Raw genomic sequence first — 22,519 nt, forward strand, 5'->3', positions numbered from 1 at the left:
ACGTCAGAATAAGAAAAAGAGGCTTGCCTGGGCCATGAAACACCGCCAGTGGACTACTGAGGACTGGAAGAAGGTATTATGGACTGATGAATCAAAATTTCAAATCTTTGGTTTATCACGCAGGATTTTTGTACGCCGTTTAGGTGAAAGGATGGTTCCTCAGTGTGTGACATCAACTGTCAGACATGGAGGAGGAAGTGTCATGGTCTGGGGCTTTTTTGCTGGATCCACGGTCGGTGACTTGTACAGAGTGAGAGGAACTCTGAACCAAAATGGCTACCACAGCACTCTCTGGTGTGCACCTAGTTGGTCAGGGGTTCATCCTACAGCAAGATCATGACCCGAAACGTAAGATCAAGCCAGAACTACCTCAGGAAAAAGAACAAGATGGTGAGCTTGAAAACATGGAGTGGCAGCACAGTCTCCAGACTTAAACCCCATGGAGCAGGTTTGGGATGAACTGGTCAGAAGAGTGAAAGCAAAACAACCTATAAGTGCCACACATTTATGGGAACTTCTGCAAAAGAGTTGGGAAGAACTTTCCGAAGACTGTTTGATTTCCACTGTTTAAAGAATGCCACGAGTGTGTTCAGCTGTTATATCTGCCAAAGGTGGCTACTTTGATGAACCAAAAGTTTAGAATACATTTTAGATTCTACATAGATTTTTTTTAACTTCATTTGTTCATTTGTTCTATGCTTTTATTTCAGAGTATAATGAGACATTAACATGCATAATTTCCAATAAAAAACTGAAAGAATTAGGGTGTTCTAAAACTTTTGACCCGCAGTGTACGTCATCATATAGAGCACTACAAACAGTCAGGTGAAGACCTTACAAAATTCTAACAAGGAACCCAACAAATCCAAAGATTCCCTTGGATTTACTTCAAGAAAACACTTGACAACAGTGGAAAGAAAAAAAAATCACAAGAGAGGAGAGAAGAAAACAGACAAACAACACATAAGAGAACAATAAACAATAGTTTAAGTTGAGTCTTTCAAATTATATGATTCAAACTCAGTTTCTGGCACACAAAACGTGCAGACCATCAGTGCACAATGAGAGCCACTGTGACAATGTGATCTAAATGAGGGTGTATTAAACGTGCAGATGTGTCCTAAAATAGGAGTCACGTGTCTATTTGTGCTGTTACTGGTAATAAAGGGAGAAGGAAGAGGGATTTTGAATATCTCATTTCGCCTCTGGCTTGATCTATTCTTGCACAGAATGAGGTTCTTGGCTTGTGTCTCCTACTACTTAGAATTAAATCTAGAAGTGATCCCAATATGTAGAAGTGGAACGTTTTAGTATAAGTAGTAGAAAACATACGGATGTGTCCTTTAATCTGAAGCGGAGCAGCAGAGGAGAGTCACAGAGTCCCTCCACAGGATCCTCCAGACACGCCCAAAGCACCGAGGCTTCCAATGCTCTGAAGAGGAGGATCGGGTGAAAGTGGAGCGGAGGGAAGGAGAGGAAACCGTCCCCTGTCAGAAGAATGCGTCCCTTCAGACCTTACGTCAGCCCGGACTCTTTAACAGGCTGTCAGCGCAGCTCCGGACGCAGACTCGAGGTGCGCCGAGATGTCGTGGAGGAGACGAGGATGTAGCTCACCTGCAGACTGCTGCGTGTGGTGCGTTTAAAGACCCGAGCTCAGTTCTGGATTCAATGCATGTGCAGTTCCTCACCAGTGATGAGTTGGCTCCTGTTGTGGATTCTAACAGCAGCTGGGATTCAACAGGTGGGATGGAGGAGACATTTCTCACGTTCTTTTCATTTTTAAGGTGCGATATTTGGCTCATGTATGGGATGCAGGAGGTCAGCCAGGTGGATTAGTCTGAAAATATGCACTCCAATAAAAGAAATCATAAAGCATCATTTAAAAAAATCTGCCAACTTCCTATGGAGACTTGTAGTCTGTTTGTTTGTGGTGCTTTACAGTAGATTATAGTGAGGGTTTTTTTTTCCTATAATGACTACAGAATGTTTAGATTTTCCTATTGGAATGTGCTCAATGTAGAATTTATAGCATCCACATACGTGTTAAATTAATATAATTCAATATAATCATATTTAAGTTTTTCTTGTATGGATGCATGATCTCATTTTTATTTATGAATCCACATTTATTGACTTGTGTTTGCATTTTTCCTCCTTTTTACACATTCTTCCACAGTTGTTCTTCATAATGGCATCTGTAGATGTTATCCCAAAAAGCAGTCAAGTTTTCCTTCTTTTTTCTTTTTTATTTAATTGAATGTACTTACTGATCTGATTATCCCCAATAAATCTCTCTAATATTCTTTGGGACTAGTCATTATTGTCGTCTATCCTTTAGTTAAAAGTTGCGCTGTGAGATGCTGGCAGTTGTCACCCTGTGGGTTCATTTTCCCCAGTTTGTTATATTTTACTGCCACTTTGTGGTTATTTGCGGAACTGCTTCAACATTGGCTTCAGCTGTTTTCTTTTATTTCGGACCTATCATCTATTTCTCAGTTCATAAATGTATATATCAGTCTGTGGGCCAGCTTTTGGAAACCAGTTGGATTAAAAGAAGAAGTAAAAGCAGTGATGTGATTTCAGCATGTGTATGAAGGATTATTCTATTATTTCTTTAAACATTATGTTGCTATTCATTTTGCCAGTTCTAATGATATTTAGCAAGTGGTAGCCTTGCATAACAACTGTAACAAATATCAAATTATACTTTCTCTCCAAAAGGTGTTTAATATTTGTGATGCATTTTTCCCTAAAGAGTGCCGTTAATGTAGTTTTTTTCCACTCGTGTAGTTAAACATTTTACATTTGAGTAACTTTTAGTCAGAACTTTAAAACAGCAGTGCCTGAGTGACCATTTCTCCTTGCATTATTTGGATAAGACTTCTTTTTCAAACATTTTCCTCTCCCCTGAGGACGGGTGAATCAGTGGAAGCTCCCACAGATCATCTGACGTGGCCAAAGGCTGACAGGAAGCAAAGTACTTGTCACCTCTCGCTACTGAGAAAACACCACCTTTATTAACCGGCTATCAGCAAAATGGGACAATTATTTGAGATCACACCAAAAAAAAGAGAATGCTATTGCTTCCTTGTGTCACAAATATCTACAGATCAACAAACTATCTTTCTTTCTTCAATGATCTCTTTCTCTGAGTCATTAGCGCACTTTTTTCTGACAGTGATTAAATATTTCTTTAATGAAATAATGCAGAATTTAGTCTGCAAAGATAGACGATTTCAAGTCTGATGATTGCATTAGGCCTAGTGTTGCTTAGCCAGCCCATTCTGTAGAACATAATGACATTAAGCCCAAGTTTTCATAATTACCCTGTGAAGCAGCTACCTCTCTGTGATCTACATTAGAGCCCCTGGGCCTGTTTTGATATTTGTTTTTCCTCTGCAAATTAACCCGATGGCTGCAGGCTAGATTAACTCTTCTGAGGAATGGCTTAGTGGCGCAGCGGCGATTAAAGCTCATTTATCTGCATTAGCTTTCAGCACCACACAGAGCAGTTATTAATATGAGCATAAATTCCACTGAAGTGCTGAGAACAAGCTCAGGAAAATGACATACAGGGTACGCCTCACAATTAATTGTGGATTAAGTGTGCATCCATGTGTGTCTTTTATGGATCCCAAGCTCCTCACTTAAGTGCTCTGCTGCTTTCAGAATATGGGTTAGTTATGATTTATGAGCATGCAGGCAATAGGGGACCTGCAGTCGCTTCTTATTTGACCTGGTCACTCTGTGGTAATTGTGATGGACGTGGTTTTTGCAACAGCTTTCAATGTGTCTCATTCATAAAGATGCTTCATGATCTTTTTATTACTGCAAAATGGGATGACATTTAGAGGATTGTTGATGAAAAATGCAATTCACACTTCAACAATACAAAGCTTTGTGCGAGCAGAAATGTAATGTGGCTTTTCCCATTAAAAGGAAGCTACAGTGTCTCCCTCACGAAACGAGAACCCAGAGATCATTTTTTGGCATTTTCTCCACCACACCCTGTTCCCAAAACAAGAAGAATTTAATTTAGACTCTTGCGTGCAGTGCTTGTTGCTGAAAGATACATCTTCAATCAAAAAGTTTCTTCAGCTGAGACTCCACTGTCCAACTGTAATCTCCAGGCAGTGGGCTGCTAATGTGCCTCATGTGGCCTGTTGCAGGGAGAACATCTGCTTTTAAGAGCTGCAAAGCTCTTTACTGTGTGATCTTGGCGACACAGAGCAGCTTGTAGGAGTCAAAACACACTGAGGGGGGAGAAATTAAGTTTCATTGGCAGGATTTTGCAACTATTCAGCACAGTTGTAAATTTTAAATATGGTGATAGAACACCAGTGTTAAGTACATGCAAAGCTGGACCCCGACATTGATTAATAAGATTACCTCTGCTGGGTGTTTAATTCATTTTTATAGCCTTATTTAATTTATTGCACAGCATGACCACGAGGGAGTTTTCTCTCCCTACTGTCGCCAAGTGCTTGCTCAAAGGAAATCATTGGGTTTCTCTATAATATTCTAAGGTCTTGACCTTATTATGTGAGGATGATTAATGCTGTGAATTGGAGCTATATAAATGTAACTGAATTGAATTTTAGCAGCCAGTAAAGCAGAAGTGAATAAATGATGGATCTGAGACCTGTCAGATGAGTTTCCTACTGAGATGGGGTTAACAAAGAGAGTTAGATATGAAGGAATTTGGGATTAAGGATATTAGGATTATTGCCTCTCCACAAGGGTTCAAATACCTTTCATGCCATAAAAACTGGCATTTTGGTTCTGCACAAACACAGTGAACCAGCTACAGAAGCCACAATTTTCACTCATTCATTCATGCATAGTGCCACTAGCCAATTTATGACTATATTTCATATTAAAGTGACGCAAAAAATGAGCTGCACATCTTTCCTGAACTGCATATTGTCTGTTTTACAGGAAGCTGGTGTTCAACCTGTTGACCTCAGATAATTAAAGGCTTCTTTTGCTTATATTCTGTCCACTTTCGTCCCTACAGGCCTACTCCCTGAATTCCACTGCCATGCCGCCCGCCACCGCCGCCGTGTCCCCGACTGCAGACTCGTACAACCGCACGCAGTACTGCAAGTGGCCCTGCGAGTGTCCCGAGGTCGTACCCAAGTGTCCGCCGGGTGTGAGCCTCCTCATGGACGGCTGCGACTGCTGCAAGACCTGCGCCCGGCAGGTGGGCGAGGTGTGCAACGAGGCGGACACCTGCGACTACCACAAGGGACTGTACTGCGACTACAGCTCGGACAAGCCTAGGTACGAAAAAGGAGTGTGTGCATGTAAGTGTCACTCACAGAAACAAACACAGCAAGAAAATCTCTGTTTAGTTTGTGATGTTGCAAGTCAGGCTCATTGTTCAAACTTCAGCGCACAATGCAAGTGACCACACTGGACTGGACTAGATCAGGTGTCTGCTGCTATACAAACTCGGGTTGTCATGGTAACGATACAGGCGATTTTTGTCAGAATGTTACTTTTTAATGCAGCCTCTTGCGTCATCATTGTGATTTCTTCTATGCTGCTAGTGTGTAGTTGCATAAGGATATTAATGCTGCCATGACACCTGATGAATCTAAATCTAATAAATAAACAAGCAGATAAATAAATACTACTCTAAATACAATGGCAAAAGTTACAAACCACATATAGAAGTGACTTTTTGACCCCCAAAACCAGAATTCTAGGTGTTGTGATAGTGTTTGCCTGATGGAAATTCTATCCGAGTCTCAGCACAAACAAACAAACGTTTATTAGTATTATAAGGGCCTATTTACCACATCTTTGCTGACTGTGTACATTCACAACTAATCTCTGCTTAACATTAAGACCAGTGCCGCCTTTCACTTTTTAAACTTCTGTGACCTACACAGTACTAAAGAGTGACTTGTAAAAACAAAGCCAACACTTGCAATGTAAAGAATCATGTGATCATGGTACATCATCTTTAAACTGAGAAGTTGCCAGTTTCATTTTTAATTTCATATATTTCTGATTTAGTTATTGATCATTTATTTTGTCACCCATTAAGCCTACTTTGTAAATGCAGTGGATTCTTTTCTTTAGTTCATTCATGGTGACCGTTGCTGCATATGGTCTGCACACGTCAAAATGTACACTTTTCATCAGAACTGTTTGAGAAAAGTGTTGATTTGACTGTATGATCATTTAGGAAGCCCCAGTTTGTTTTGCTGTTGAACTGCTTTGCATTATATTGACAGATGTTTCTACTGTTTTGTCATGTTCTATATATCAACAAGGAAAGCCTAATTTAAGAAACATCTCCCTGTATAACACAACTCAGCCTAACAGCACCACAGACTTCCAAGCCTCCATGTGTTTGCAGTTTCGCCTCCATGTCTTTATAATATGTGGCTGCTTGTCGTCCCTCTCTGTCAGACATGGTGGGAACCGGCTGTGAGCACGACGGTGTCATCTACCGTAACGGGCAGAGCTTCAAGCCCAGCTGTAAATACCAGTGTGTGTGTGTGAACGGTGCCATCGGCTGTGTGGCGCTGTGCACCGAGTCCCAGCCTCCCCGAGTGTGGTGCCAAACCCCACGGCGGGTGAAAGTCCGGGGAATGTGCTGCGAGCAGTGGATCTGTGACGAACCCAAGAGAGGGCGCAAGACAGCGCCGCGACATGCAGTAGAGGGTAGGATGTACTTTGGATACAGGCACTAGTGGTGGAATGCAGTGTATCTGGTTGTTTTTGTTTTTGCACTGAAAAACCCCCTAATGTCCCTCCAGCTCAATGAAGTTGAGCTTGAAAGTCAGGATAGTCTGGATAGCACTGTGTAAAAATAAGAATGTGGCTCTAAGGGGTCAGGGAATGCAAACGTACATACAAAGGCTCTTATTGACTTCACATAATCACAAAATGTTGAATGTTTCTGCTAAGAGATTAGTGGTACAGCAGTAATGGACATATCTTTCACATAAAAACAAATGATCTTGTGAGGTAAAATAGAGGCAGCTGGGTTAGAAACTGGCTCTCACAAAGTGGTTATTTGAGTACATGCGGTCCAGGAGGAGCACGAGGTTTGGGTGTGCTGTTGTCTGTGTGTGTGTGCGTGCGTGCGTGCGTGCGTGCGTGCGTGCGTGCGTGCGTGCGTGCGTGCGTGCGTGCGTGTGTGTGTGTGTGTGTGCACGCAGTGACAGACTGATCCTTTCCTGTGGAAGCCCTCACACTGTTTTTTGGGTCATGTTCAGTTTCCAGTCATTTGGTGCAGCAGTGCTGCGGAGGCAAGAATGTGAACGAAGAAGATCTCTTTGTGTTGCATAAGGAAACAAATTAGATCCAGATGACTGGGCAGACACTGTTTAACAATTTAGATTAAAAACAGATGCAGTGCAAAAGGGAGGCAGTGTTACTTTGCATCTCTTGTTCTCAAACATCACAAATAAGGAAACAACTAAATCAAAATGGAAGCGAGACAGTACACGGAATTCTCTTTGTCAGTGATGTTCATTTTGTTTAGAATGCAACCTGTTAGCACTGGGAACTGATGTGCATCTGCTGTATTGTGATAATCTAATAATTGTTTATGTGATTTTTCCAGCAAAAGCACAAACAGTTCTCTGGTTCCAGCTTCTGACATTCCAAATGTTTTTGGGTTTTACATTCCTGGTCCAAAAAACATGGCTCCAGTTTAGTCTCTTGACCAAAAAATTAACTGAGGAACTATTTGGAATAGAAGTTTCTTATTAAAAACTGTAATGACAGCTATATTTAACACATTATTTCATTATTTCTTGTTCACATTTGTTCACTAGACAAAGCACAGTAATGGAGAGCAACAGGGATTCAAGCTTTTAAAAGCCATAAATAGTGTTTTTACACATGACATGATGTATTTATCTCACTTTTCTGTCTCTGCTGATGCAGCCTACCCAGCTGAGACCAGGAGCTGGCACAAAAACTGCATTACCCAGACTACCTCATGGAGCCCCTGCTCTAAGACGTGTGGCCGCGGCCTGTCCATGAGGATCTCCAACGCCAACGAGCAATGTGAGCTGGTCAAAGAGTCTCGTCTCTGCAACCTGCGGCCGTGTGAGGTCGACATCACCAAACACATCAAGGTAACGATCAGTAAAACAATAACAGAACTGATAATAACTCAGTGTTCCCAGACTTCAAAACTTCTTTTCCTTCCTCAGCCTGGAAAGAAATGTCTGAACATCTACAGGGAAGATCAGCCCTCCAACCTCACCATCTCTGGCTGCACCAGCAAGAAGCAGTACAGGCCCAAATACTGTGGAGTCTGCACTGACGAGCGCTGCTGCATCCCATACAAGTCCAAGACCATCGACGTGGAGTTCGAGTGCCCTAACGGGACGGGATTCACCTGGAAGATGATGTGGGTTCAGGCCTGCTTCTGCAACCTCAGCTGCAAAAACCCTAATGACATCTTTGCCGAGTTGGAGAGTTACTATGGTTACCCTGAGGTCATGAACTAAGAAGTGACATGTCGGTTTTGCTCTCTGCTTGGAGGAGCAACCTCACTTTTTCCTGACTTCTTTTTCTTACGCAGTGTTTTGTATTTGTAATGAGTGTGATCAAGGGATTCTCTTACGGTCTTTTTTCCTATTGGAAAAATCTGTAAATATGAAATATGTATGTGTCTCCAGAATGGATTCATAAAGCATGGGGGACTTTCAAAAGAACTCTTGTAAATGAAAATATTCAACAGAGCATGTGAAATATTGAAGGTTTAATTTATTTATGCGGCTTTTTTCATATGTAATAATGTGTCGTTCCTGGGATGCCTGTCTTTGAACTCACAAGTCTAACTAGATAATACTTGTGAATATTTTCTTATGCATTTTTTTTTTAAAGTGGAGATGGACTGAGATGCCAAAGATGAAACCTTATTTTTAAGACTCCATTGTCAAATATGCAACAATGACACAATCAGGGAAGCTCTGTTACAAGTTTTTTATTGTCATTTTTCTTAATAAATACAAACTGTTATGTCATTTTAATGCTTTTCTACAGCATTAGACGGTTGTGCATCGCATCTTTACAAAGCTGTGTATGTGTTCTACAAAGTAAAATACAGGAGTAGTCGGTGTCGGGTAAGTTCTATGGCTATCCTCATGTTAACATGTGGACCTCTATCTCTTCACTCACCCAGAAAAAAAAAAATCCACAACCACATAGGAGCATCGCTTCTATAAAGTGAACAATTCCATGGCACATCTTTGTTCCTTTGTGCTTGATTGCATAGAAATCATCATAAAAAAAGAGGAAACTTTTTTTTGTCTGAAGCCATGATCCATTAATAAAGCATATAACGTAAAAGCTTTCAAATTTGTATTTCAGAGTGTCTTGATTACTGATGAACCATCATCTCAATGGAATCTGCTAACACTGATCACATTATTCCTGAAATGATATATTAAAATCAGATTTCATCTGTGAGCTGATACCGAAAATCATTTCACTAACAGACAAACTTGAGGAAATTGGATGCAAGATGCAGGATGAAGCAATATTATCAGCTGTGTATATATATGATATACTTGAAGTTTGTCCCTTAATTTTCAAAGTTACATATGCAATTTGAGGCAAACAGCCATTTTTTAAAAATTTATCCTAGTGCCTCCCGGTCCTCTTTCCACGTCTACAAATCTGCTCCTACGTACAAACGACAACACTTCAGACATGGAGAAAGAAAAAAAAATAAGAATAAATGATCAGACAATTACAGTAAGAACAGAAAACAGACATTTACAGTCAGGTATATTTGAGAAAGCTGTGTCAATATGGTAAAAATGGACAAAAACAGGATGAGGGAATGCTGAGGTGGAAATTAATTTGTTATAATGTATGAGAAATTACAAGAGATACATTACAAGCTGGTGTACTCGTGGCCACAGCTTTCTCTGACATTCTCTGCTTCGGTGTCCCCAAGTGCTGCACTGTCTCTAATTACACTCTCACCTGAATAACTGAAACATTTTCTGTTCGGAAGTTCAGATATAGTCTGAATCCCTCAAGATGACAAATCACACATACAGTTGACCTTCACCTCCTACTCAGTAAGACATATTTTCAAACTGGGGGCATCTCAGCTGCACTGAATAGTGTGCAGGCGAGTGTCCATTGTGCGTTTTTACAACTCCAGGTCTGCAATCTTTAGTATCTTTCTCTATGAATGAATTAGAGACAGCGCAGCACAAACCGAAGGGACTTTGAGTGGTTTTTTGAGGGGCTGGGGGAGGTGTCTGGCAAACGGAGGGTCACTTAGCAGGACACTTCGGTGGACTTGGGAACAGCTTGGTCCACGCTGTTGTTGGCCGTGCCGTCCGTGGAGGCGTCCGTGTGGGAGCGGGCGTGCTGGGCGTGCTGGGCGTGCTGGGCGTGCTGGGCGTGCTGGGCGTGCTGGGCGTGCTGGGCGTCGGCCGTGTGACTGCGGCTGCGGCTGCCCTCGTTGGTGTGCGAGCGGGAGCGGTTTCCCTCGCTGGTGTGGGAGCGCGAGCGGTTGCCGTCGAAGGAGGTGACGCTGGAGCCGGAGGCAGTGCGGGAGCGGACCAGACGGGTCATGCTGGCAGAGGGCACTGAGGGAAGAGGAGGAAGAACAGTTCTGAGTATTTTCATTTCACGCAACTCTATTCATTTCCTTTAAATTGCAATTTTAAAGAAGGGAATGTTGCACTGTCAGTCACTATAATAATCCAATAGCTTTAGTTATTAGTCACTGTGTTGATAAATGTTTTATAAAACCCATTATGAGGGCCAAAGTATTAAAATTTATATATGAATGCATCAGTAATAATTATCAGTAAAGAATCAAAATACTTCTTCCTATAACATTCTATGTGCACTCTGTATAACATTAAACATTTAAACCATCACTAGACTGAGTACAAGTTGCATGAAAAATCAATACATGAGCCATTTTCTGCATCTTCTAACGCCAACTCAAAACCCTCATCTCACCACAAGGTGGCAGAAAACTCATCTCTAACGGTGTGAAGTCCAAAAGCGCTTACAGTACCATGCATTTCTGCAGTGCAAGGTTAGTTTTTTAAAAGAAAATTATCAGTTGTCAGAGGAAAATTTAACCTTAACATATTCAAGCACAGTGCTGCACACAAAGCAATGAAACTGAGCGTCTTGAATGCTTACTGTATCCCATGCCCTGAATGAAGTACTTGAACGCTTCCGTCAGTTTGGCAGGCTGCAGAGAAACAACACAAAGATACAGATAATCAGTCCTCTTATCATTAATTATCACACTTGTTTACATAACACTGAGAAACTCGGCCTCTCTCTCATCCAGCAGCTCTCTGCCCTGGATCTGAGATATGACAGCTGCTACGAGCAGGTGCTGTGCAACACAGAGGATTACAACCTGACAAGTGTGGTCCATGTCTGGTACTTGTTAATGCTCTTATGTGCCACCTTCTTACGCTATCTACCCCTCCACCTGATCCTCTGTGCAGATTATCCAGCCCTGTCCAGCCTGCTCTATTACATTAATGCCTCCCAGAGCTTTTCTTTCCCCACTTCTCTTACACACAAACAGATATACACACCTGGTCAACCTGGGGCATGCCACCGCAGTCAGCCATCTGGAGAGAGGAGGGAAAACACAAAAGAAGCCATTAGAGTTTAGCATGTTGTACATTTGCACAGCAGCGGACACAAGCCATTGCCCCCCTATTATGTTCAGCATGCCCCATTTGATCACAGTGAACACCTTGTCCCTGCTGCCTCCAGTCAGTGTTCCTCTAGACCCCGAACACTTAACCCCAATAAATGGCACCCATTTTGAGTTCAACGGCCATTTGTTTTCGGTTGTGGATCATAAAAGGTTGCCATAGGCCAACGTAAGTAGGTCAGTCGCAGCAGGTCGCCTGTGAGGACGCATTCAGCTGTCATACAGCCAGTTAATAAGTCACCAGGTAAATGCTGAGCCACTGGAATCTTATCAACTGACGCGTTTCCATCAAGGCTATTACAATCTGAATGAGAATATGGGACAGGGGCAGAAACAGTTCGCTTACCTTGAGCAGTGTAGTCTTTGTTGGGTCCAGCTTGGTGTTGCACTCAACCTGTAGGTACAAATCAAAGAGATCTATTAAGTAAAACCTTTTATGATGTGTGATCATAAGGCATTCAACTGAAAGGGTAATAAATACAAACCAGTAAAGCTCTTTGGGAGATTTGGGTCAACAGTCACTCAAATCTCTCAACTTTAACAGATTAAAACCCCTCTGCATTACTAGATTTTTGTTCCCAACACTGTCCTTGCATAAGACATGTTGTCCTTGTGGGTTTAATCTTGCATATCTCTTGGGCTTAAACAGACGACTGAAGCGAATGGAAAACACGTCCGGGGCAAGTTAACTGTGTTAACGGCGGTGGGAAGTCTATTCATTAGCATTAGAGACTCATTTTAAAGGCTCAACTCACCACAGCCTCCACAGCAGGAGAACTGTCACCAACCACCAGCAGAGAAGGGCACCTGGAGAAAAGAAAGGCATACATTCAATGTTTATCAAGTATTAGAAATTATATTATCATTTGAATAAAAGTGATGCGCCTCGATCACAACTTACTTGAGGGTTCTGACGTTGCTTCCAGGGACCGGTCTCTCAATTTCCAAATCCCTTCGACTGTAAAGAGACACTACTGTTAGCGCGTCAGAAATCTGAAATAAATATCACTTTTACTTTATAAGTATATTAGCCTTTGTTGTGGTTACCTTTCATAGGACTTGACAAAGAGATGCAGGTTAAACTGGTTCATGTCATTGATGATATGGTGGCGATACGTTGCAATTAAGTCCTGGTTGTGATGGATCTCCTCCTGCAGTGACCAAAACAAAAAATGTCTTTAGCTCAACAGGACCTGAAAAATACTAGAAACTTAGCTCCAATTTACAGTTAATAAGTTTAGATTTAAATCTGTACCTTTCCAAAGAGGTGGGTGATGATCATGTCAGGCATGGCGTGGGTCAAGCCACTGATCTAAAATTAGACAAAAAAAAATCTGATTGAAACTTTAATGCAGCATACAAAGTTATTAGTTAGGCTTCTGGGGACGTTTTAGCCAGTAGCAGGCATGCATATATGCACACACGTGCATTTATGAGCTGTGAATGTGGACTTGTTACCTTGTGCGCTGCCCAGTCCATCCATCCCTCAGCACATGGGTTGATGTTGATGAGCAACAGGCCCTCCATCATGTTTGGATAGTCCAGCTAAAACACACGAAACATGGCAATTATTTTTGTTGTTTTATTGTTTCTTACTGTAAAACACTATAAAATGCTGCAAATGGGTAAATTAATGTCAAAAAATAGGTGCTCTTAATTGTGATCATCACTGTTTTGGGTATTTTGGAGTCTTCACTGGTCTCAGATCATTTCAAGGTGACATTTATGTTGCTGGATGAAATTTGGCACATGACGTTGTCTGTTTGCTTGTGACTGATGGATTTTATACTTGCATTTGGTGCAATTCTTGGTCAGGATAGATGTTAAATCTAAATATCCTCAACTTGAAAGAGGTATTCCCTGTTAAATGAATGTTAAATAAAATGTACTGTGCCACAATGTACAATAATGTAGTCTTAGCTGCAGAGAAGGCTGCTGCAAGGAGTTAAAATTTGTGTCTCTGTCAGCCTTGTGTCAACACAGTGAGACTTCCTATTGAGCACAGTGTTAGTGCTGAGCTGATCTAGTACATTCCTGAGGCTTTTATGGCTCAGCAGGCTCAAGCAATAATAGTGCTATATTGCCAAAATCAGCGAAATAAGCAGCAACACATTAGCCGGCTCTGCTAATCCCAGATTGATTAAAACTCAAATTACGAGGTGTGATTATGAGGCAAGGGGGTGAACTTACAGCAAACCTGGTCAGAACGTAGGCCCCGGCTCCGATGCCCATTCCGATAACGCTCTTCAGGCTGGTGTGCACGAAGATACAAGAATACTGTTAGAACAACCGGTGAGAAAAGGTCTTAAATGTGAAAGTGAACTGTTGGGGTGAAAACTGCAGCTCAATTTACCCAAAGTGCTTCAGCACCAGTGGAAGAGTCTCAGCCAGCTGGTCCATAGATGGGTACTCATACCTGGGAAACAAACAACCTATCGTTACAAACCAACTCAATAAAATCCGCTATCTAATCACATTGACATTGCTCCTTATTGCCATCAGCATCTAATAGTTTTCACACTGTGTTCAGGTAGCGCTGAAGTAAGGCAAAGTCCCACCATCAAAGCAGAGATTAGGGAACAAGATAAACACTTGTCCTCACTACACACTCTTCAAATTAGGTCGCCTTAAGTACATGCACAGTGATCTACCTGTTAAGTCAAAGGTTGCAGACTACTTGACATACATTAGGTGTCTAATGTGCGTTTGGGACAGTGGGCTTGGCTCACCCAGTGGAAAAAGTGTTAGCTCCCTCATGCTGTCCCAGGGCGTCGACATGACACACAGCAAAGTGGTGCATGATTTCTGACATGTCCTCATGGTTGAAGAGCGTGTCCCAGCAGGTTTTGTCTGGATAACAGGAAGGAGAAGAAAAATGGGGGAAAAAAGAAGGAGGAGGAGGTGGATGAGTGATAGTCGAATGAGGGGAAGAAAAGATAACCTGAAAAACCTGAAAATATGCACAAGACTTGGAGGGTTTGTTTTTCTAGAAAATGCAGCTGTTCCCTCCCTATGAAAGGTTCATCTCCCTCATAAAAATCTGCTTTTGAGTGGCTGAGGAGTTTAGATAGTGTAATGTAAGGGACTTAACAGTATAAAGTTAGCTTGATGAACTTAATCTGATCCCATGTTGTACGGTAATTCAAAACACCCCAGGCTTGAAGCACAACAACAACAGATGTTTCGCCCTGATTGAGCTGAACAAGGAGCCGAGCTTACGGTTCAGTCCAATGTCATGGAAGGTGAGGATGACTGGCCTGTCACCCTTGGGAACCCCCTTCATCGTACAGTGAAGTCTTCCATGAGGAGTCTCCACATCGTGCTCCTATAGATGCAAAACAATGTCCAAGCTTATAAAAGAAATATATGGATCGAAGCGATGTGAAAAGGCTGTTAAAATACATTGAGGAACACATTTTTTAATTTCTAAAAGATGACTTATGGTGCACCCTATACTGCAGACATCAAAAATAATACATTTATCATCACAACTAAACACAAATTGTATAAAATTACAAAATTAGAGCATCTTCTTTCATGCACTCAGCAACAACTCCTTCACACGATGCTTCATCATTGCCTCGTCCAGTTGACATTTTCTTTTTGTCATCAAAATTCTAAGCCGGTTGGCTTAATTTTTAAACCAACTTTAAAGCTGCATTTCGAAGATTGCCCCCTCATTAAAATCTAATCCCTTCTCCCCAATGAGCCACAAAACATAAACAACATTAAACTCTCCCTCTCTCTCTCTCTCTCCATTGTTGCACCTATTCAACAACTCCACCAGCAGAAGCAACAAGCCGCAGAAACTGCCGTCCAGCAGGCAGCAAAACCCTGCAAATCCACTGGAAACTACTCAGCAGAAACATTTCAATAAAGCTTCCAGTCAACTCACAGAGACTTCAATCTCATCCACAATCATTTCCACATCAGGATCCTCCAAAACCATGTTTGCAGAAGACGTGTTGAATGTCGTTTGCTGCCGAAAACTGCAGTCAGTGGTGGCTCTATGAGCTATAGATCCAACGGCTGGCAAGCCTCTGAAGTTGCTGAGCCCTGCACCGCAAGCTTCATTTATACCCCCGCTGCTTACCACTTGGCCTAAGCTGCCAGGCTCCCATGGTGCCTTGCAGGCTGGTCAAAACAAGCTAATTCTAGATAAGGATATCCCTAAATTGGATCAGCCAGTGTCAGATACAGGGGCATGAGCTACTGAATTGACGTGATGAGTAAAGTAGGCATGTGCGATCAGCAGGAAAACATGCTGAATGAATGAGTGAGGGCAAGATGGCAGCCATTATTTAGCAATATTTGGAGAAAACATTTGATGAAATAAGAAATATACAATGTCTCTCCAGGCTGGAAATCACGAAAAAAATTGTGTTTGACAGAACAGTCCCTATGTAGTCATTGAAGGATTTAATAGGCTTTGTAAATTGAGGCAACAAAAGAGCTGCGTTACAGTATATGAGCTTCAACACTTTAAATTCTTGATGTTCAAGATTTTAAAAATATGTCTGCAGTTACAATTTTGCCCAAAATTGAAAAAAGTTCAATTAATCTTTTTGCCCTAGAATGCAATTTCCCAGCTAAAAATGTTGCCCCTAAATATTATGTCAGCGGTATTGTTATGGAAGAAAATGCATTAACACAGTCAGAAATGTCTATATTTTCATCAAAATATATTTTTTTTGTGAAGATTTTACTAAAAAAACAGAAGCTGCCCGACGGTGACCTGACCTGGAGGTGCAGAGTACAAACTGACCTATTAGGTGGTTCGGTTGCCAAACCAGTTCTGACTGCATGGGATCTACTTTGGAGGAACATCCAAGGAGGCATCCAACCTGTTTACTTGGCGAACTGTACGGGACTCACTACACGTCACTCCTCCCTCCCTCCCTCCCTCCCTCCCTCCCTCCCTCCCTCCACTGTTGCAGGGCACCGTGGGGCACGTAGGCTACACAGGCAGGATAATCCTACAGCGTAGCACGTGTGTGTGTGTGTGTGTGTGTAAGTGCACTTCCATTTGTATGCATCCGTGAAACTCACTGGAGGAAAACACGGCATCTGCGTGCCAGTGTTTAACCATAAAACCTCGCTATTGTCACCCTAGACTAATCTGTTGTCATCAGTTTTTGAAGGCTTAGCTGCTACACAGCTACTGAACGCTTGACTTGTGTACCTCAGGCCAGTGTCTCACCACAAAAAAAGCTCTTTGATGGATACGAACACCTTGATAAAACATCCCTTCCCAGTAATTGCCAGAGCAGAACACCTGTGCCCTCACACGCTAGATTCATTACATTTTTATGAGCCAAAGAACATGTACTTCTTAATGGCCTCAACCCAATGACTGCTCTACCTGAGCCTGGTTCTGCTGGCGGGATCTCTAAAGAGAAGTTTTTTCATCCAAATGTCATTAAAGAGCTTGCTCGATGGATATTTTCCTGTCATACTGTTATGTTGTACGGTCTACACCTTTACTACGTGAAGTGCCTTAAGATTACTTAGTAGAATTTATGTTGTAGTAAAGTAAAACCGATGTGAATCAGTGGGTACTAATAAACTACACCTTTTGTGTGCATGTTCTACAGAGTAAAAGTGAAACTGCTGATACTGTGTTATCTTACAAACCCAGTCCAACATGTGTTTCATCACTGTGAGTACCTGACTGAATTAGCGGAGCCCTGATTAGATTTTTGTCCTAATAAAATCACAGCAGATGAAAGATCATCACCAAGATGCATGAGACGCTGCAGCAGCTCTGTTGGCCAGTGCCTGAGTACATCTCTTTGTCGGCCACTAGATGGTAGTAGACAAGGCCAAATAATAGCAAACACTGTAAAAGTGTGTGTGGATACAGTCAATATTTGGAATCATTTGTTAACGCCAGGTGATTATGCAGAGTTTACAACATGACGGGAATAAAAAAAAGGCAGGATGTAGATCTTGTGTCTGCAAACATACCTTGATTACAAGCTGCTGTACAGCCTCTCGCAAGCCCTGAAAGGAGAGAACAGAGCAATGAAAACATAAAACTAATGCAGTTACAGTGCAAGACGCCATAATCAAATATCCTGAGGGCACCATCATCCTGTAGAATGCTTCTTTTTTGCATCAACATGAGCACAATTTCAGCTACACAACTCCATAACTGTAGACAAAGAATCAATAATTGAAGAATATTCTTTGTAGTAGCTACAGAATTTTAGAAGCGCTGTGTTAGTGAATTATTTAAGGTACTTAATTCACATAACTGTCTATTTTGATGATTCTGATTCAGAAACAGCTTACTGTGTGCCTTCTAGCTTAAAAGACTTATGATTCCTAAAATGATATTGTTACTCAGATTGATTTAACTGTACTTTGTATTTTCATCAGAAAATGTCACTTTGATTGCACTTGAAACCCTGAAGTTTTTGGACACAGATTTATAAGAAATGAGCAGAATTAATACTGAATGGGTAATGCTGGAATCTGCACCGATTCTGATTAGCAACAATCTAAAGTAAACCACAGGCACAAATGACAAAATAGTACTGGCACTTGAACAAGTCAAAACACAATTTTGGACAATTATTTGGAAACACTATTTGACTTGGGGCGTGTCAGCATACATACCGGCAGTTCCCTGTCAACCAGCAGGGGCTTGGACTCAACAACCTGGATGTCGTCCATTTCAAAGAGGTGCAGAGGCTGAGTATCAAAGAGAGATCAGAATAATTAGTGAGCAGCTGTTTAAACACAAGACTGGGATGTTCAAAGCTTTTCAATTGCATGATGAGCGTGCAAAAGTAAGTAAAGGCCTGTTAAGATAATGTCTTGAAAAGAAGGTCTGGGTGAACACTTGGCTTGTCAAACTGCAGTAAAGCAGTGAGTGTGTTCGTTACATTTACTTTCTCACTGGTCCCACACCTCTTTATAAATTGGCAGACTTTGAGACGCTGAGACCATAAAATGATAGACTGCTTGGTGGGTGTGTTTCTTATCGGCACAAAGTCAAGGAGACTATTATTTTATGTGGATTACTATATCCCGGCACACACACAAAGGTGTACATGAATAGGCTTGCAGCTGTGATTTGCACCAACATGCGCATCACATATAAGGCCACACCCGAGAACAGCCCATATCGGAGACCAATACGCTGTCTGACAAGGACACACAACTTGACAAACAGGGTATGCAGGCAGCTAACGCACAAAAGGGAGGTCTGACAGAGAGAAAAAGAGGAATCATGATTTCTGAGTAATTTGCGTGCTGCTGAAACATGCAGAAAAATACTAATACATCAGCTCCACATTTACTTTGAAGGGAGCGGATTATTAACAAAGCTGAAGCAGTCCCTCCCTGATATTAGTCTCAAGAATGGGTACGCATTTCAAAAAAGGAACACTAAAGTCCTGTTCAGACAGAACAGAAAGCAGAAGAGATGTACAGACAAAGAGACTGGAAAGGCAGAGGGAAAAGGGGAAGAAGAGGGAGGGTGAAGAGAGGCCAAGCTGTGTGGATCATGATGCTGTGTTGGAGTGGAGCAGGCAGGCTGCGACTCTGCATGCAAATGAAATTAGCCAGTTAAAGAGGCCTCTTTGTCCAAATGGCCTGGTGGCTCCTGAGTGTCAGGGGTTTGCCCTCTTCTCTCCCACAGCTGAAGGGGGGCACGACCGACCAAGACACGCATCCACATACAGGAAGCAACTGACACCCTGGTTCCCATCAAAACATCCCAGCTTCTTTTCAGCTCCCCGCTGGCTTCCTAGCTCTGTGCATTCTGCCACTTCTCTCAGTTTGTCTTGATTTCTGCTTGGATGCAGTCGCTATGTTTGCTCTTTTCCAGGCTCCCACAATGTGTTTTGTGCTCCCTGTCTTTCCTGTTTGTCTTTGTATACAGAAAATTAATCAACCTTCAGAGGCGGTCAGAGCTGGGTGGTAATGTAGAGACAGTGATTCATTCTGTTTCAAATATGGCTGCCCAGCAGAATACACCCTAGACACACACACACTCCCGCACAAACACGCTCTTCTGACTGGGAGACCAGTGCCAGCCAGATCTCACAATAGTGCAGAGGAAGAGGAGTATCAAACAACAGATTCATTTGTCTGCTGCGGCCTTCTGAAACATGGCCACCAGTGCACTGCAGGATCTTTGTTGAGGAGGGCAAGAGGTCAGCCCCCGCTGAGATTCCACAGCCATGTGAGAGAAGGCATGTTTGTGATCATCACAGCACTGAAAGAAGGCCATTTTAGCTCATAAAATCTGAAAAATAAGTCCACATGTCAACATGAGGCAATCCTCTAGGCCTATTTGAACTAAAACCAGACCAGAGTTCAGTAACTAAACTAACTAAATACCTCTGTGCTCGACTACCATCAACACCTGTTAGCATGTTGGCAGCAGAGAGTCCGTCTGGGCAGAAGGCTGAGACAACTAGATCACCAGCTGTTTATACCTGTGGTGCGTGGCAGACTGTTCGCATCAAGGAGGTAATGTTTCACTTGACCGAGGGCAGCACACAGAGGGAGATGTTTTAGTTCAGCCCCACAGGTCCAAATCCCAAGCAACAAGATAGGAGTGCTGCTGCCATGACGTTTCTTACGTAATGATTTCACAGATGTCAACAGACCATCATGGAAAATTAGAGAAATCTAGATAAATACAATGAAAGCCAAAAGCATAAAAGAAATATCTGAAAGTTTAGTTCGCTTCCAAATGCATGAACAAACACACTAAAAAGGTGTGTTTTTTCTCACAGGGATTTTGTGTCACTGCTGTAGCGGGGGGGGGGGGGGGGGGGGGGTCTGCACACTGGTGTCATTGGCAACAGCCACACATTGTCTTTATAACCAAGTCGAGCCAGTTCTTGCATGCAGTTTCTCTATTCAAACTTTTTTTTTTTGAAAGATGTCGAGCTGCAGGAAAAGAAAAACAAAACTATTCAGTGAAACAGCTTCGGCCTGGCAGAAGCGAGACTGCGTTATGCAACCGTGGACAGGAAACTGTGGGAGGATATACGTTCGGGATGATCCAAAATATGCAGGCCGAAATCAGACGCATACCAAAGAACACTAACTCTATACTTGCTCTGTGAAATGTGGCTGCTAGGCTTCATTGTCACTAAATCCAGATTTGGGAGTAAACAAACACTGTATTTAAGGCCTCTACTTGACTAGATGTGTCGCTTTTTAAAGCTTTTACAAAAAGCACACTTCTCCTGATTATGTACGGATTCCTGAAAAGCAGGTTTTTGGGGGAAAAAAGTTTCACTTAACAGCAAGATAATGTGGTTTGAACTTCAGAGGAAAACAACAACAACAGTGCTGGTGCAGGACTACAGAACATATTAGTGCTTGTTTACCACAGTAAATCCAGAGATACGACACACTGCATTAAGCCAGAACATCCAAGTTACAAAACAGCATGAGTTCAAACTTTCTCATTGTTGAGAGAGAGGTGAGAGGGAAGCATATGTACTGATTAGAATTGGACATTAAGTCTCAATTTTAAAGAGTCAGAATCAAGGCCAGGCCATCCTTCCACCATTGCCTCCATATAGTTTTTAAATCCACGAGCCTGATGCATCCATCTGCAGAAACAATGATTGCTTCCCTAATCTTTGGGAACTCGCTTAATCTGTCAAATCCCTGGTTCTGAAATATCAGCACAGCAGCATCAGCGGCAGCAGGCCTGCTGGACTTAAGCTCTTCCAGACCTACATTTTCAGACTGAAAGAGATATCAAAATGTGGGTTTCTTCGTGGCTACCGTCAGCTGGTGAGGGGAGGTCATGATGGGGGTCTGAAGGGATCACCGGCAAGGAAAAACACCACAAGATCTGGTTCAAGCAGCTGCTGCGGTTTAGTGCGAGATGTGTCCTAGTCTAACACCACAAAGTAACACATCTACTGAGATAATCCTTACACAAGACTGGATTTGACTATATCTGTTAATATTTGAATTAGCTGGGAATCTAAACAAAGACAACGCAGGTCAGTGTGGAGTTTTGTTTTGATGGCTGGATGTGATTTATATTTTGGCAGGCTTCCATTAAAACATTGTTGTTTTTTTGTTAAAGCAACATTTTTCCATATTTTGATTCGTCCTGTTGAAGCACCACCCCACTCCCCTCCTCCCACCCCTCATGTTTGTGTTTGTTTTCTTAATATTAGGGCTAGAAAGCAAAGAGGATTTGTTATGCAACTACTTCCCTAATAATATTTGCGACATTTAGACATTAAAGCTCCATGTTTTCTGCGTGTGTGCGTGCTTTCGGTGTCACGTGTGAAAAGCATGTCGATCTACGACCGAGAAGCTCCAGCTACCTGTCTGCCTGCTTCCTGCACAGATAAGTGCCACTCCTTGCTATCAAATGCACGCAGATTTCCAGAAATATGGTTCAAAGTGTGAGAAAAGGAGTCTCCAAAACGCATTTTACGCACGAAATTACGCACAGTCTGCATCTGCTTCCTAAACGCGCAAAGCGTAAAAGCAATGCACTTCTTAATGTTGCAGTGGAGTAACATTTCTGTCAACACTGAGCCGTTTTCAGTGCCAAACAGCAAGAATAACGTATTCACACCTGCTGAGAAACTGACTAGGAAGTAAGCGCGCAGTTCCCTATAAAATAATTAAAATTTTGGGGGAAAGTTTGCTATATGGAGCAGAAACCTACCTGTTGGTTTAACTGCTGATTGTCCCGAGACGAACACTTCCCAAAAACAAGTCCACAAAACTTCTTTTTCTTTCAAACTGCGCAAACTGTTGCTGCGGCGTTGCTTTGTTTATAACGTGTAGCGCAAAGGCGGATGTATGAGGGAACTTTATAAAGCC

The 22,519-nt window shown here is 42.2% G+C and overlaps 2 protein-coding genes across 5 annotated transcripts; one reads left to right on the plus strand and one right to left on the minus strand.

Moving 5' to 3' along the window:
- The first annotated feature begins 1,456 nt into the window (after positions 1-1,456).
- Positions 1,457-9,002, plus strand: ccn4a (cellular communication network factor 4a). Its single transcript, XM_023278069.3, has 5 exons — positions 1,457-1,741; positions 5,018-5,306; positions 6,424-6,678; positions 7,912-8,105; positions 8,184-9,002. The coding sequence occupies exons 1-5, from the start codon at positions 1,673-1,675 to the stop codon at positions 8,481-8,483; spliced, it is 1,107 nt and encodes a 368-aa protein (XP_023133837.1). The 5' UTR covers positions 1,457-1,672; the 3' UTR covers positions 8,484-9,002.
- On the minus strand, positions 8,948-22,519 carry ndrg1a (N-myc downstream regulated 1a). Of its 4 annotated transcripts, none has more exons than XM_055017846.1 (17): positions 22,362-22,519; positions 18,314-18,388; positions 17,660-17,695; positions 14,912-15,017; positions 14,422-14,542; positions 14,046-14,108; positions 13,883-13,943; positions 13,151-13,237; positions 12,948-13,004; positions 12,740-12,843; positions 12,594-12,650; positions 12,448-12,499; positions 12,039-12,086; positions 11,568-11,603; positions 11,158-11,209; positions 10,404-10,586; positions 8,948-10,358 (listed from the first exon to the last, which is right to left on the minus strand). In XM_055017846.1, exons 2-17 carry the CDS (start codon positions 18,368-18,370, stop codon positions 10,273-10,275), a joined length of 1,206 nt encoding a protein of 401 aa, XP_054873821.1. In that variant the 5' UTR covers positions 18,371-18,388; positions 22,362-22,519; the 3' UTR covers positions 8,948-10,272. The 4 variants fall into 4 exon arrangements, with proteins under 4 accessions (XP_054873821.1, XP_054873820.1, XP_023133836.2 ...); XM_055017845.1 differs by having other exon boundaries at positions 10,395-10,586; XM_023278068.3 differs by having other exon boundaries at positions 8,948-10,586.

This window comes from Amphiprion ocellaris, chromosome 15, assembly GCF_022539595.1.
Source record: "Amphiprion ocellaris isolate individual 3 ecotype Okinawa chromosome 15, ASM2253959v1, whole genome shotgun sequence".
NCBI classification, from domain to species: domain Eukaryota; kingdom Metazoa; phylum Chordata; class Actinopteri; family Pomacentridae; genus Amphiprion; species Amphiprion ocellaris.